Source organism: Metarhizium album, assembly GCF_000804445.1.
Source record: "Metarhizium album ARSEF 1941 chromosome Unknown scaffold_1, whole genome shotgun sequence".
In the NCBI taxonomy this organism is placed as follows: Eukaryota; Fungi; Ascomycota; class Sordariomycetes; order Hypocreales; family Clavicipitaceae; genus Metarhizium; species Metarhizium album.
In genome coordinates this window covers 1,087,367-1,099,476 of record NW_024467575.1, presented here as the reverse complement: position 1 = coordinate 1,099,476, position 12,110 = coordinate 1,087,367, and the positions used below count along the sequence as shown (strand labels likewise).

At 39.0% G+C, this 12,110-nt stretch overlaps 1 protein-coding gene across 1 annotated transcript; it reads right to left on the bottom strand.

Annotated features, from left to right (window-relative positions):
- Positions 1-9,391: 9,391 nt before the first annotated feature.
- Positions 9,392-11,877, bottom strand: MAM_00320 (arginosuccinate synthetase; the record flags this gene model as incomplete). Its single annotated transcript, XM_040819119.1, has 11 exons — positions 9,392-9,484; positions 9,544-10,067; positions 10,122-10,195; positions 10,620-10,715; positions 10,769-10,901; positions 11,056-11,172; positions 11,246-11,366; positions 11,593-11,610; positions 11,659-11,714; positions 11,772-11,785; positions 11,855-11,877. The coding sequence occupies 11 exons, from the start codon at positions 11,875-11,877 to the stop codon at positions 9,392-9,394; spliced, it is 1,269 nt and encodes a 422-aa protein (XP_040682384.1).
- Positions 11,878-12,110: the final 233 nt, after the last annotated feature.

The following is a 12,110-nucleotide window of genomic DNA, read 5'->3' as shown; positions in this document are numbered from 1 at the left end:
TATAAAGTCTATAATTTGCTTATAGATTTCTAGTAAGTACTTATAAGGCATATTATATAGAGAGGCTTAAAGAAGCTTTAAAAGCATACTATCTGCCTCTTTTCTTAACTAAATATAATAATTAGAGGAGCCTTTATAGAGAGGTAATATAATAGCTGCTTTTTTATTAAAAAAGCCCTTAAAGTTCTAGACTTTATTTAGTAGTAGCAGTAGCTTAGTTTTTATTATAGTATTAAATATAGCTTAAACTTATAGTATTAATATTAACTTATATAGGCTTATTACTATAAACTAGTAGTTTTATAATATCTTATAAGCTTATTAAATAAAACCTTAGTATATTAATTCTAGTATAGCAACTAATAGAGAAGTAAGTTAGTATTAGTTTATTCTCTTTACTACTAGTTCTTCTACTATATTAATTACTAGCTTCTATATAGCTATATATATATCTACTTTATAGCGCTTTATTTATAGAAGCCTTAGTATTATATCTCTAGTAAGCTTTAGTACTATATAGGCAGCAACTAGGAATTTCTAGCTATTTACATCTGCCTAAAATCTTACTAAATAGAATATAAATAAGTATAACTTATACTATTAATAACTACTTTACTTAGTTTTAACTATAGTATAAATTTAGTACGCTTTCTCTAGTAGTATTTACTGCAGTCTATACTACTATATATACTTTTTGCTTATAACTATATAATAATTACAGCTTATATCTACTTAGGCGTTAATAAACTTAAGTTTATTAACTAAAATAAAGATAAGAAAAGGCATTATATCTATTTCTAAATTAGTTTTATTTAACCTTTATATTTAGTCTACTTATATAGTAAGTATATTAGTTATTATATAGCACTATACTCTTAATAAAAGTTTTATTATAAAGGCTTATTATTTTCTAACTTAGCCTTAGTAGTACTATTCTTTAATAAGTTCTCTATTATTATAACTTATTTTATAGCAGCTAGCTAGAGCTATTTTAGTATATATAAAGTATACTCTTAAATATAATATTTACTTAAGCTATAATATAAATATTACTCTACTTTTTGTCTTTTAGTTAAAACAGCCTTTATTACTTATTAAGCTCTTTGCCTCTAGCTCTCTATAAAATTCTAGAGTATACTTTATTAAGTGTAGGCTTCTCTACTCTTTTGCCTCTAGTTTATATTAACTTTATTAATGCTTATTATAAATACTTTATTAGCCTTTAATTTATATAATATAAAGCTTTACTATATAGTAAATATAGACTTATCTCTCTTAAAGAGAGGCTTTATTTTAATTAGCTTTTATTTTAGCTTATATAGTAGTATTAGTTATAAACCTAAATAAAGAGAGTGTAAGAAATTATTTAGTATAGTAAGTATTAATCTAGAGAATGCAATATACTACTATATTAGTTTATAAATTAGTTATACCTAGTTATTAATAGTTTCCTAAAGAGCAGCTATTTTAGCTTAAGTACTTAGTAGTATTATATTGCTAGCTAATAGTAAGTTACTCTCTATAAAGTTTAAAAAGTATTTATTTATTATAGTAAAATAAAGTTTATAGTATAATTAAGAACTAGCTTTATAAGCTACTATATATAAGTATTACTAGTATTAACTATAAACTTAAGGAGAGAAAAGAGGGAAAGAAGAAGCTCTCTATTTCTTCTTTTCTGCTTATTATATATATATAGGTTTAATGTATATTTAAAGTGTATTTAATAAGGCACTAATATAATGCCTTATACCTACTTAAGCCTATAGCTTAAGTTCATTATAGGCTAGCTAGTAAGAAAAAAATTATTATTAAAAAAAAAAAGAGAAAAATAAAGAGAGAGATAATATAACTATAGAGCTTAATATATACTTAACTTATACTTAACTTATACTTAATATAGCGCCTACTAAAATAAGCACTATAGCTTACTAAGCAACTTTTATTATAACTTATTACTAGTTAAATTAATAACTTAATTATTAAGAGGGGAAGAGAGTAAAAAGAGAATAGTATTCTAAATATTATTATCTTTATAACTACTTTCTTCTCTACTATAGAAATAAGTTAAAGTCTTAAAAATATAAAAGTAAATATATTAGCTATAAAGAGTTGCCTCTTTATAAAGTATATTAACTAAAGTATAAGTTAGTTTCTACTAGTTAGTATATTTATAATATAACTCTACTTACTTTACTTACTATTTATATAGTATTTACTTAATATTTTAAGCTATAGTAGCTTAGCTCTAGAAAAAATTTACTAGTATTTACTAGTTAAAAAGCAGTATATACTTATAGTAGAAGAGTATTAATATACTTATAAGCACTAGTACTTATAAATTAGCGCTAGTAGCTATATTGCTAGAGAATAAATTAACTAGTATATATAAAGAGTAAATAAAACTAGAGGTAATATAAGCTTACTTTAATAATATATTAAACTTTTTAGCTATAAAATTAAACTATATAAAGAATTTAGTATATATACTAAAGCTTTTACTTAACTTTTTATATATAGTCAATATAATATACTTACTAGTATTTATAATTTACTATACTTTCTTTTATTAGTAGTATAGCTTAGAGTTTAAAGTATAAATATATACCTTCTAAATATACTTTTTATAAGTTTTATAGTACTACTTATAAGCTATAGTAAAGCTAGAGATACAACTAGTAGAGCTAGTATTAATAAGCTTATATTAATATAGTATATATATACTTAGAACTTTCTCTTTATTAAAGAGGTTATTATTATTAAAGTTGCCTTCTATAGTATACTTACTTATATAGTAGGCATTATAGTATAGTAGTAGAGGCAGTAAGAGCAGAGAAGAGAGTATACTAGCAGTAGACTTCTTAAAACTAAATTAAGTATATAATATATATTATATTATACTTAGAATAGTAAGAGTAGTATAGAAGTAATATAGAAAAAGAAGGTAGATATAGTAGCAGCAATCTTTAGAAATAAAAATTCTTAGTAGTATAAAAAAAGTATTAGTAATACTTATTAAAAGAAAAATAATAAAAATAAGTAGTATAAAGTTGCTAAACTATTATAAAGCAGAAGTATATTAAGTATATATTATATATAAAAAATATAAAGTAGAGATATATAGTTGCTAGAGGGATTTATACTATATATCTATTTCTACTATATAGTAGTAATATAAATAAACTTACTAGAAGGAGAGTATATAATAAACTTAAGCTATAAGCTTAAGTAAATATAAAGCACTATATTAGTGCTTTATTAAGTATACTTTAGATATATATTAAACTTATATATATATAATAAAAGGAAAAGAGAGAATAGAGAGCTTCTTCTTTCCCTCTTTTCTCTCCTTAAGTTTATAGTTAATACTAGTAATACTTACACACAGTAGCTTATAAGGCTAGTCCTTAACATTATTATATATAATACTATACTATTCTATAAGTCTCTTTTATTATTTATTAAAAATCTCTATTATCTCTAGCTTAGTAATTAGTAAAATTATATAAGTATTATTATATTATCTATAAAGAGTCTCTTAAGTAGCTCATATTAAAAGCTAGTAATATTTAATAGTTAAAATAATTAGTATTATTAAGAGAAGTTAGTATTAAACTTAATACTAGTTTCTCTCTCTCTTAAACTATTAAAGAGAAAAGTAGAGAAAGTTATATAACTGTTATAGTCTAAGCTATGCTCGACCTTAATAGATGCGCTGCAATAGATGCGCTGCACTGCAATGCGCGATAGGGGACAAGCCCGTGCCGTGGACCTATATAGTGCCAAGATTGAGCAAGCTGTGGGCAGCTTGTTCAATACGTACCCTTTTAACTCAACGGTCAAGGGGTCCGGCACACCACCGGGATGACTGCGGCTAGCACCCGCTATAGCCCAATAGAGCTAGTCTATCACAATAACTTAGGAAAATAAAAGGCATTATTATAAAGTAGGCTTAGCTAGAAAAACCTAAGAAGAATAAGTAATACTACTTAATACTTACTATAAGTATTACAATTTTTTTATATATAAATTTAAAATTTTTAAGTATAGCTGCAGTGTAGAAACCTAACCAGCTATGATAAATTCTTCTTAGCACACTGAGCAAGCTTAGCCAGCTCCCCCAGAGGCAACTTTTCTTGTTCCTTGCATACCTTAGCGTTATCTATGCATCGATCCATGTTATATTGGTCCCCGCAGACTTGTAATATGTCGACGCATTGGAGGACTTCATCCCACGATGCGGAAGTGTTCACTTGACCAGAGCAGCGGTGTGCGGCACGCCAGCAATCGTCCTTGTTATTTGCGTAGCGGCGACAGTGTTCCTCAATTGTTTTGTATGTTGTCCCGCGATAAAAACCGGAACTAGACCCCCGAAGATGTTGGTTGATGAAAGGGATGTGGCTGCCGACACTAGTAAAAACGGCAGGACCTCGGCATCCACGTGTGATCGCTGAAGCGATGCCAATTAACTCGCCCGTTTTTTGGTCAAAGAGCGGACCGCCACTGTCATAACGGCATACATTCTTGCCATCTCCACCAGCGCATACTATTGTATCTATACCGGCAAGTCGTTCTTCAATATTTGAGCAGACGTCTCGTGTGTGAATAGTAAGAGCGACCTTGCTTAGTTTGCGAGCCGGTTCGTCTCCCCCAATGATAGATTGTACGCCCCTAGTCCTTATTAGCGTCTGCTAACTATATCTCTATAGTACTAAGCTTAGTAGCACTTACCAACCTACGGCTATTGCGGTTGAACCAGAGACAGGGTCAGACCCGTTCGCCGGTAGAGTAGAATAGCCTACTATATCACTCCGCTCAATCGAAGGTGATATTGTCAAGATAGAAAGTTCATCAATAGGAGGATCACCAGGCCTAGGAGGAGAACCAAGTTCTGGAGAAAATCTCATATCAGGGTGCACCGTAATAGATGTAACATGTGCATTTACTCCGCCTGTCGTACTGTCCTATACAAATAAATATTCTGTTAGCCGCACTGACGTAGTAGACACTCCAGACAAGACACCTAATAAAGAAGGGGAGTAGATTTACCAGCGTTCCTGCCTTTACGTAGTATCTCTCTGGTTGACTCGTATCATATCTAAGGCAATGGAAAGCAGTAAGAACAGTATTGCTATTCAATAAAACGCCTCCGCAAATATGACCTGTTTCCTTGGTCTGGAGACTAATAGTGGATGGAAATTCACCACTCTTAGCATTCTCTCCGTTAATAATCCTTTTGTCAATAGTTACTGCCCTTGCCGAAATAGCAGAAAACGCGACAGCTAATGTAATAGCAAGTTTGTAATACATTGTAAAGCTAGGAGTTAGATTGCTAATATTAGGCTTGTTGAAGAGAAATAAGAAGTTACGATAAATAGATACCGACGCAATAATATTCTTAGAGGCAGCTTTCGGTATTTGTCCTCGCGCCTATATATATATTAACAGTTAAGACGTTACATATAGAACAAGCTTATAACACTTTCTAATATGACTAAGCATTAGCGACTTAAGAGCATAATCTATAATCTTAGATTTACATACCTTGCAACGTAGATAGCTGATACTGTCGGCTTAGCGAGTTATGATAGGCAACTACTTAATATGAGATAGCCCCCAGAATAATAATGCATAATATTATGTTAGTCTTCGCATTATGCAAAAGAGACATTGTTATAGCCTGAGTTATGCTTGACCTTAACGCGACGCGATGCAATGGGACATAGCCTGTGACATATATAGTGCTAGATAATTGAGAGTTATGCAGCTTGTTTATTACGTACTCTTTTAGCTCAATAGTCAAGGGTCCAGCACACCACTAGGATAACTGCGGCTATGTCAGAGACCCAACGCCTGAGGGTGTGTGGGGCGCACTCACCTTCAATTCAACCCGACACGATGGTGCGCTAATAGTGCGGCAGCCACTATATTAGCTGCGAGCTAGTTCCTAGCAAGCATATGTATACAAAGAAGAGAATTTCCTGCTGAGATAGAGGGAGGTTCAGAGATTAATACAGTCATCACCACCGACCTACTAGCTACAAAGTCACTGCGAGCATCCCGTGCGACCCACTGTCTACTCTGCTTAGAACACCCACCTTGACAGGCTAGCACCTGCTACAGACTAATAGGGCTAGTCTATCACACATACTAAAAGCTATAATTAGCTAGTACAGTGAACTAAACGAGTCATAATAGGCAACTACTTAATATAAGATAGCCCCTAGAATAATAATGCATATTTTTTGTCTTAGCATTATGCAAAATAGGCATACTAAAAGCTGTAATCAGCTAGTACAGTGAACTTAACGAGTCATAATAGGCAACTACTTAATATAAGATAGCCCCTAGAATAATAATGCATAATATTAGTCTTGGCATTATGCAAAATAGGCATACTAAAAGCTATAATTAGCTAGTACAGTGAACTTAATGAGTCATAATAGGCAACCACTTAATATGAGATAGCCCCTAGAATAATGCTTAATTTCTACTAAGATAGAGCTATTTAATGCAAACCTGTGATGGACTAGCCCTATTAGGCCATAGCGGGTGTCAGCCGCAGTGGTCGTATCCATAACGGTTACATTCCCTCTCGACGTCGTGAAAACGAGACTGCACAGCGACTTGTATCATCAACTTATCGGAGGAGGCAGAATTGGTACAGAAACACCAAGTCGAGGGACCTATCGGCTGTTGGGGTGGGTGTTTTACCGCGCTTGGGAATAACCCCCCTCTTGCTCATCTATCCAGAAACATTTACAGGCGTGAGGGATGGCGAAGTCTCTTCACAGGTCTTGCCCCCGACTCATAGAGCTTTGTTTGTACCTGAGACCATAATCGCGTTCTACGCTGATGGAAACACTAAGCGTATGCTTGTCAAAATATTCAACCATGGCCATGAGCCAGCAGCCATCCACATGTGTGCTGCAGCACTTTCTGGGATTGCTACAGAAACCTGCACGAACCCGCCATGCGTTGTCAAAACTCGGCTCCAGCTTGATCGGGGGCGTTGAACTGGATCAGGACGAGTGTATAAGGGCTCGTGGGAATGTGCCAAACAGATCCTCAGGCCCGAGATGTTCCTGGCTTATACCGAGGGTTGACGTTGAGCTATTTGGGTGTATCGGAGTTTGTATTGCAGTGGGTGGGTCTCTATCTCCATCCAGCAGTTTGCAGAATGGAACGAGCTCCCGTTCACAGTGGTTTGGAATCCTTGGCGCCGCTGGCTTGTCGAAGCTCATTGACAACAGCATCTGAGTGGCAAGCGTAGATATACCAGACCCATTCAGACATTCGAGCCCGTTCGAAAGCAAGAAGGACTCATTGATTTATATAGCGGGTTGCCTGCTCATCTATGGAGAGTCGCGCCAGGAGCAGCTACACTTTTTGGTTAGTTTCAATATTGAAGAAATGGCGCCATTCTAATCCTGAGTGTAGGAAGTTCTGAGTTATTCCCACACTCTTTAGATATAAGTGGCAGGGCCGATTGGCCTCAGTCGCAGGATAACCTCCGAGCACCCAGCGATTCTTGCCTCTGACAATGGGACCAACGAGTTTACGATGTCAACAGGATCATTTTTTGGGAGCCTGCCCCAAGCGCACACTAGGACAAGTATATTACTCCACCTGCTCTTGGACCGCTATATGCTTTTTGCATGTAGAAGAAAGTAGACAACAGCGCTCTCATGAGAACACTCCGACCAAATCCTTGATACCCGCAGTAATGACCTACCTGATAATATTTACTGTACTGGTGATAATGCCTGGTTGACTGCTTGCAGCTGTGATAAGAATTGATCATCTACTCGTCCCACTACCTGTGCTACTGAGTAGTCTGTGATGTTGTTGTATCCGACGCTGGCTCAATAACTGTTGATTGGGAAAGCAGTCCTTGATAACGGCTAGGACATGACCTTGGGACTCGTGTATGCCCAACGCCTCCACACGATGAGAATTTCGCGGTTGCCTTTGGTGATTAACCGCCCCGAACGCACTTCAACATGGTTGCGTGCTTAATTCGGCAACCCGGGGATTCTCTTTCCGCTTCTCAATGTGCAGACTCCTGAGGCTCAGTAAGACGCATTGGCTGACCGTCGCGTTTGGAGTGCTGTTAAGAGTAGAATTCTCCAAGAAGCTGCTTTGCGTCGCGCAGTTCCTTCACTTTAACGAAGACAGTGCAATCCGTATAATGGAGTGAATTCGCCAGTGCATGGACGTATTGCAGCGAAGTCATCTCTATGCGGTCATTCTCGTCGTTCGTCAACCTTCTCAAGTGCCCCAAATGAAACTCATTCTCGCACAACGCTGTATAGACTTCCCGATGGCCTGAGAGGCATTCGAGTCTGTTGGAAAAGGCTAATAGTAAGGGAGTCCATAGAGCTGGCTGAGGATAGCGACTCTAGGCAATTGAATCCTCGAGATGAAGTCAGTGTCGGTATATTCTATAAATGCGTGACATAATTAACAGACAGACATGCAACTCCCCTGGTTCTCCGAGTGGTCATGCATCACTTGTCCTTCTAAGTTGGATAGTAGCAAGGAAAGCGTTAGAACCCTAGTTTCCGACCTGCCCTGCTCTATGTTGACCGGTTTAGGAGAGGAAGCTTGTAATTTTTGTCTTCGTCTTTACTTCGTATGTTGACATCTTACCTTCAGCAAGATAACGCGGCTATTGTTATAACAAGGAAGTTGGTTAACCTCATTATCGTTATAGAACAGTACGCTAAGGCTAAAATAATTATACATAGGATGAAACGGTATCAGGATCAGACACATACGACCACAGCCACTAGTAAAGCTCAGAAACCCGTCCGATCTTCCAGGAGAATCTAGTGAGCGCTAGATCAGTAGCTAGGTTGGTGACAACTAGCGAATACCTAGTGTTGTATGTTTCTTTTTGCCTTGCCCTTGCCCCGCTTAACTTTCCACATGTCTAAATTACAGATAAGATAAAATAGTAGATGTAATTGACACATACAACTAAAGCTAATAGCAAAGCTTAGAAACCCGTCAAGCTCTTCTCTGCAGTTCTTATGCCTCTATATATAGAGAAGTGTGGCTCTACATAGAGGTTGTGGTGTTTGTTTTTGGAGGATAGCAAACCAATATGTACTTTTCTTAGTTTCTAGTACTTTTATTATTTTGCGGCACTCCTGTGCACGGCCATGTTACAATGCGCTTTACAACTTATTTCTTCCTCCTACCTTTCTAACCCGATCGTGCACTTTTCTTCGTGATTATAATATAAAACTACTTGACAATACTCCCTCTAGCGTTATGGGTTACTTTTATAAAGAAAAAAAATATTTATTTAGCCTGAAATAGATAAGATCAGGTCACTAATGTAAAGAAGTCCGCAGACTTGAGCCGGCATTTGTGATATTTACATTTAGACAGGGGCAAGAGGCTCGCCGTCTCTAATCTTGCGGGCACCATACTTCTCCAGACGGATAGCCTGAATAGCAATGAAGCCGCTCGTGTCCTAAACGCAATATCAGCTTCAGTTCACGTCTAAAAGCTCTTTTTCAGAAAGCTACTCACCATTGGGGAGAAGCCCTCGAGCGTATCCATGGACGACTCAGTCTCGGAGTAAAGGTTCGAGGTCTCGCTGGAGCGTCCGACAACGAATGCGCTGCCTTTATAGGCAACCATATTGACCTTGCCCTCGACGTGCCTCTGGCTAAAGATGATGGAGTTATGGAGAAACTCTCGCTCTGGGCTGAAGTACATGCCATTGTAGAGACAGGCGGTCCAGTTCGAGGTGACCATCTGGTCACGGATGGCACGGACCTTGGAGTCCATGACGAGGCCCTCGAGATCTCGATGAGCGGTGCGCAGGATCGTCAAGCCGGGGGTGTCGTAACAGCCACGGCTCTTGAGACCAATGAACCTTGATTCGACAATGTCCACACGACCAACCCCATTAGCTCGGCCAATTTCGTTAGCGGCCTTAAAAATGTCCAGAGAGCCAGTGACGGCCTTGTCACCGACCTCAAGCTTGATTGGGATGCCCTTCTCGAAGTGGACAGTGAACCTCGTTGGCTCGTCAGGAGCCTTCATGGGATCTATCGGAGTCAGCTACCACATCACTGAACTGATTCAAGACTGAACCAACTTACCCACGGTCATTGTCCACATGTCGGCTGGCGGCTCGAGCTCGGGTTGCTCGAGTAGACCTGCCTCGTAAGAGCAACTATTTTCAGATAGAAGGGTTAGCAACGATTCTATGTCCGGCCGGAAGAAGGAGGTCATATGGAAGTATTATAGTGTGGCAGAAGCAAGCATCGAGTGGTGTACACACTGGACAGTCTTGTCCGCGTGATATACGAGGTTGTATAGCACCTAAAGAAAGCACTTGCTGCGTGCTTCTGCCACTTCTGCCACTTCTGGGGGAGTTCTTGATATTCCCTCCCCTTATAGGTATCCCGTCGAGACCGAAGCGCTCTTGGTACTTATAGATCATTGCGAGTTGCCGTGTACTTATGGAGTGACAGTAGTGGCCAGTCAAAACGGCTGAAGTTAGGTACCTCATTTCGTACGACGGTAGCTTGCAACGACGTATAACACCGAGTACACTTGAAGGTCTCGATGGAATGAAGCAGAGGACTTTTGCTTACTGGATAAGGTTGGCATCCATCGAGAACGGCTTCTGCTTAGTCGACGTCACAGGAACGCCCTTTGATTCAGCAAAGTCCAAGAGTGCTTGACGCCCGCTGTCTGTACGTTAGTATCTTCGAGAGAGAGGGGGGCCGGCAGGGGTACGGACGCGAATCGCTCGCAAAACTCGGATATGCGCCACGGGATGATTGTCTTTGTCTTCTGATCGAGAGCCCTCCAGGCCATCTCGAATCTGACCTGGCTGATAAGAGGGTGAGTATGCGACATTGACATCCGGACACCTAAACATACTCATTCTAAGCGAGTTAGCATCCGGAACATGATATACAGAAGTGGAGAGCGTACCCCTTTACCTGTGCCTGTGTAGGTAGGAGAGACGGCAGTCAGTATGGCACGACAGTAAGCAGATCCTGAAAGGCGACGTCGATTGCTTACATCCATGACTCAAGAATTCACAGTTGTACTGCTTAGCCACTTTCATCATCGCCCTCGCGATGACAGGCCTGGCCAACGATGTCCCCAAGAGGTAAGCGTCTTCGTATATCGCGTTGCCTAATAGCGTGGGATGTTAGCATAGCTGTGGGTGGAAGTTGTGCACCTCACACGGGGGATCGGCCGAACGCACATTGCACTGCTGGCCAAACAAGTTCCTCGACTAGCTCCTGCTGAAGATTCTGGATGATCATGCGTTCGGCACCGATCTTCTCAGCCTTCGCTTTGACAGCGTCGTAGTCCTCATTTTGTCCCTGCCACGATGTTAGCACAGGAATACGAGCAAATGAAGCCGCCATGAGTAGCGAGCTGGCCCTGAGAATAACAGTCCATCTCTATCTATCCTCGGGGTCACCACTCTTTGTATCCTCCTCATGAACATGGCACGGGCCAGGATGCGAGAGGGACAGCTTGTGCTTCCAGGTGCAGTGCTTGTCTTCCGAGCGGAGGAACAAATGTCGAGGAACGACCTGTACATACCACATCTGCTAGGAACGCCTTGTCTCAGTCAGCTCAGTGTAGGTAAATCGACTGGGTTTGACGTACAACAACAGTATAGCCCTTCTCAATGAGCCAGGCCAGGATAACAGAAGTATCCAAACCTGGAATTCACATTAGCATGGTCATCGTGCTCAGCACTGTTCATGTAGAAGACGCACCGCCAGAGTATGCCCTGATACACGGGGATCGCAAAGTCAGCCTGACAGCGCTTAGAAATCAACAGTGGATCTGTTCAACTCACAGACAAACGCGCTTGGCAGCCATTGTGATAGTTAATTGAACAGGTAAAGAAGAAGCGAATCAAGTTGATGACTGTTAGTGAAAGACTTTCTTTCATCCCGCCGAGGCCGGAGTTGGTATGAGATCAAGATGTCTCCTGTGGGGACACTAGGCTGGTTGTGGCAAGACGTCTGATGAGGGTTGCGACCCTAGCGCCACAGTAAGCTTACTCTCGTGATGTCACGGGTCAAACCACATGTATTATCACGTGATCCAGG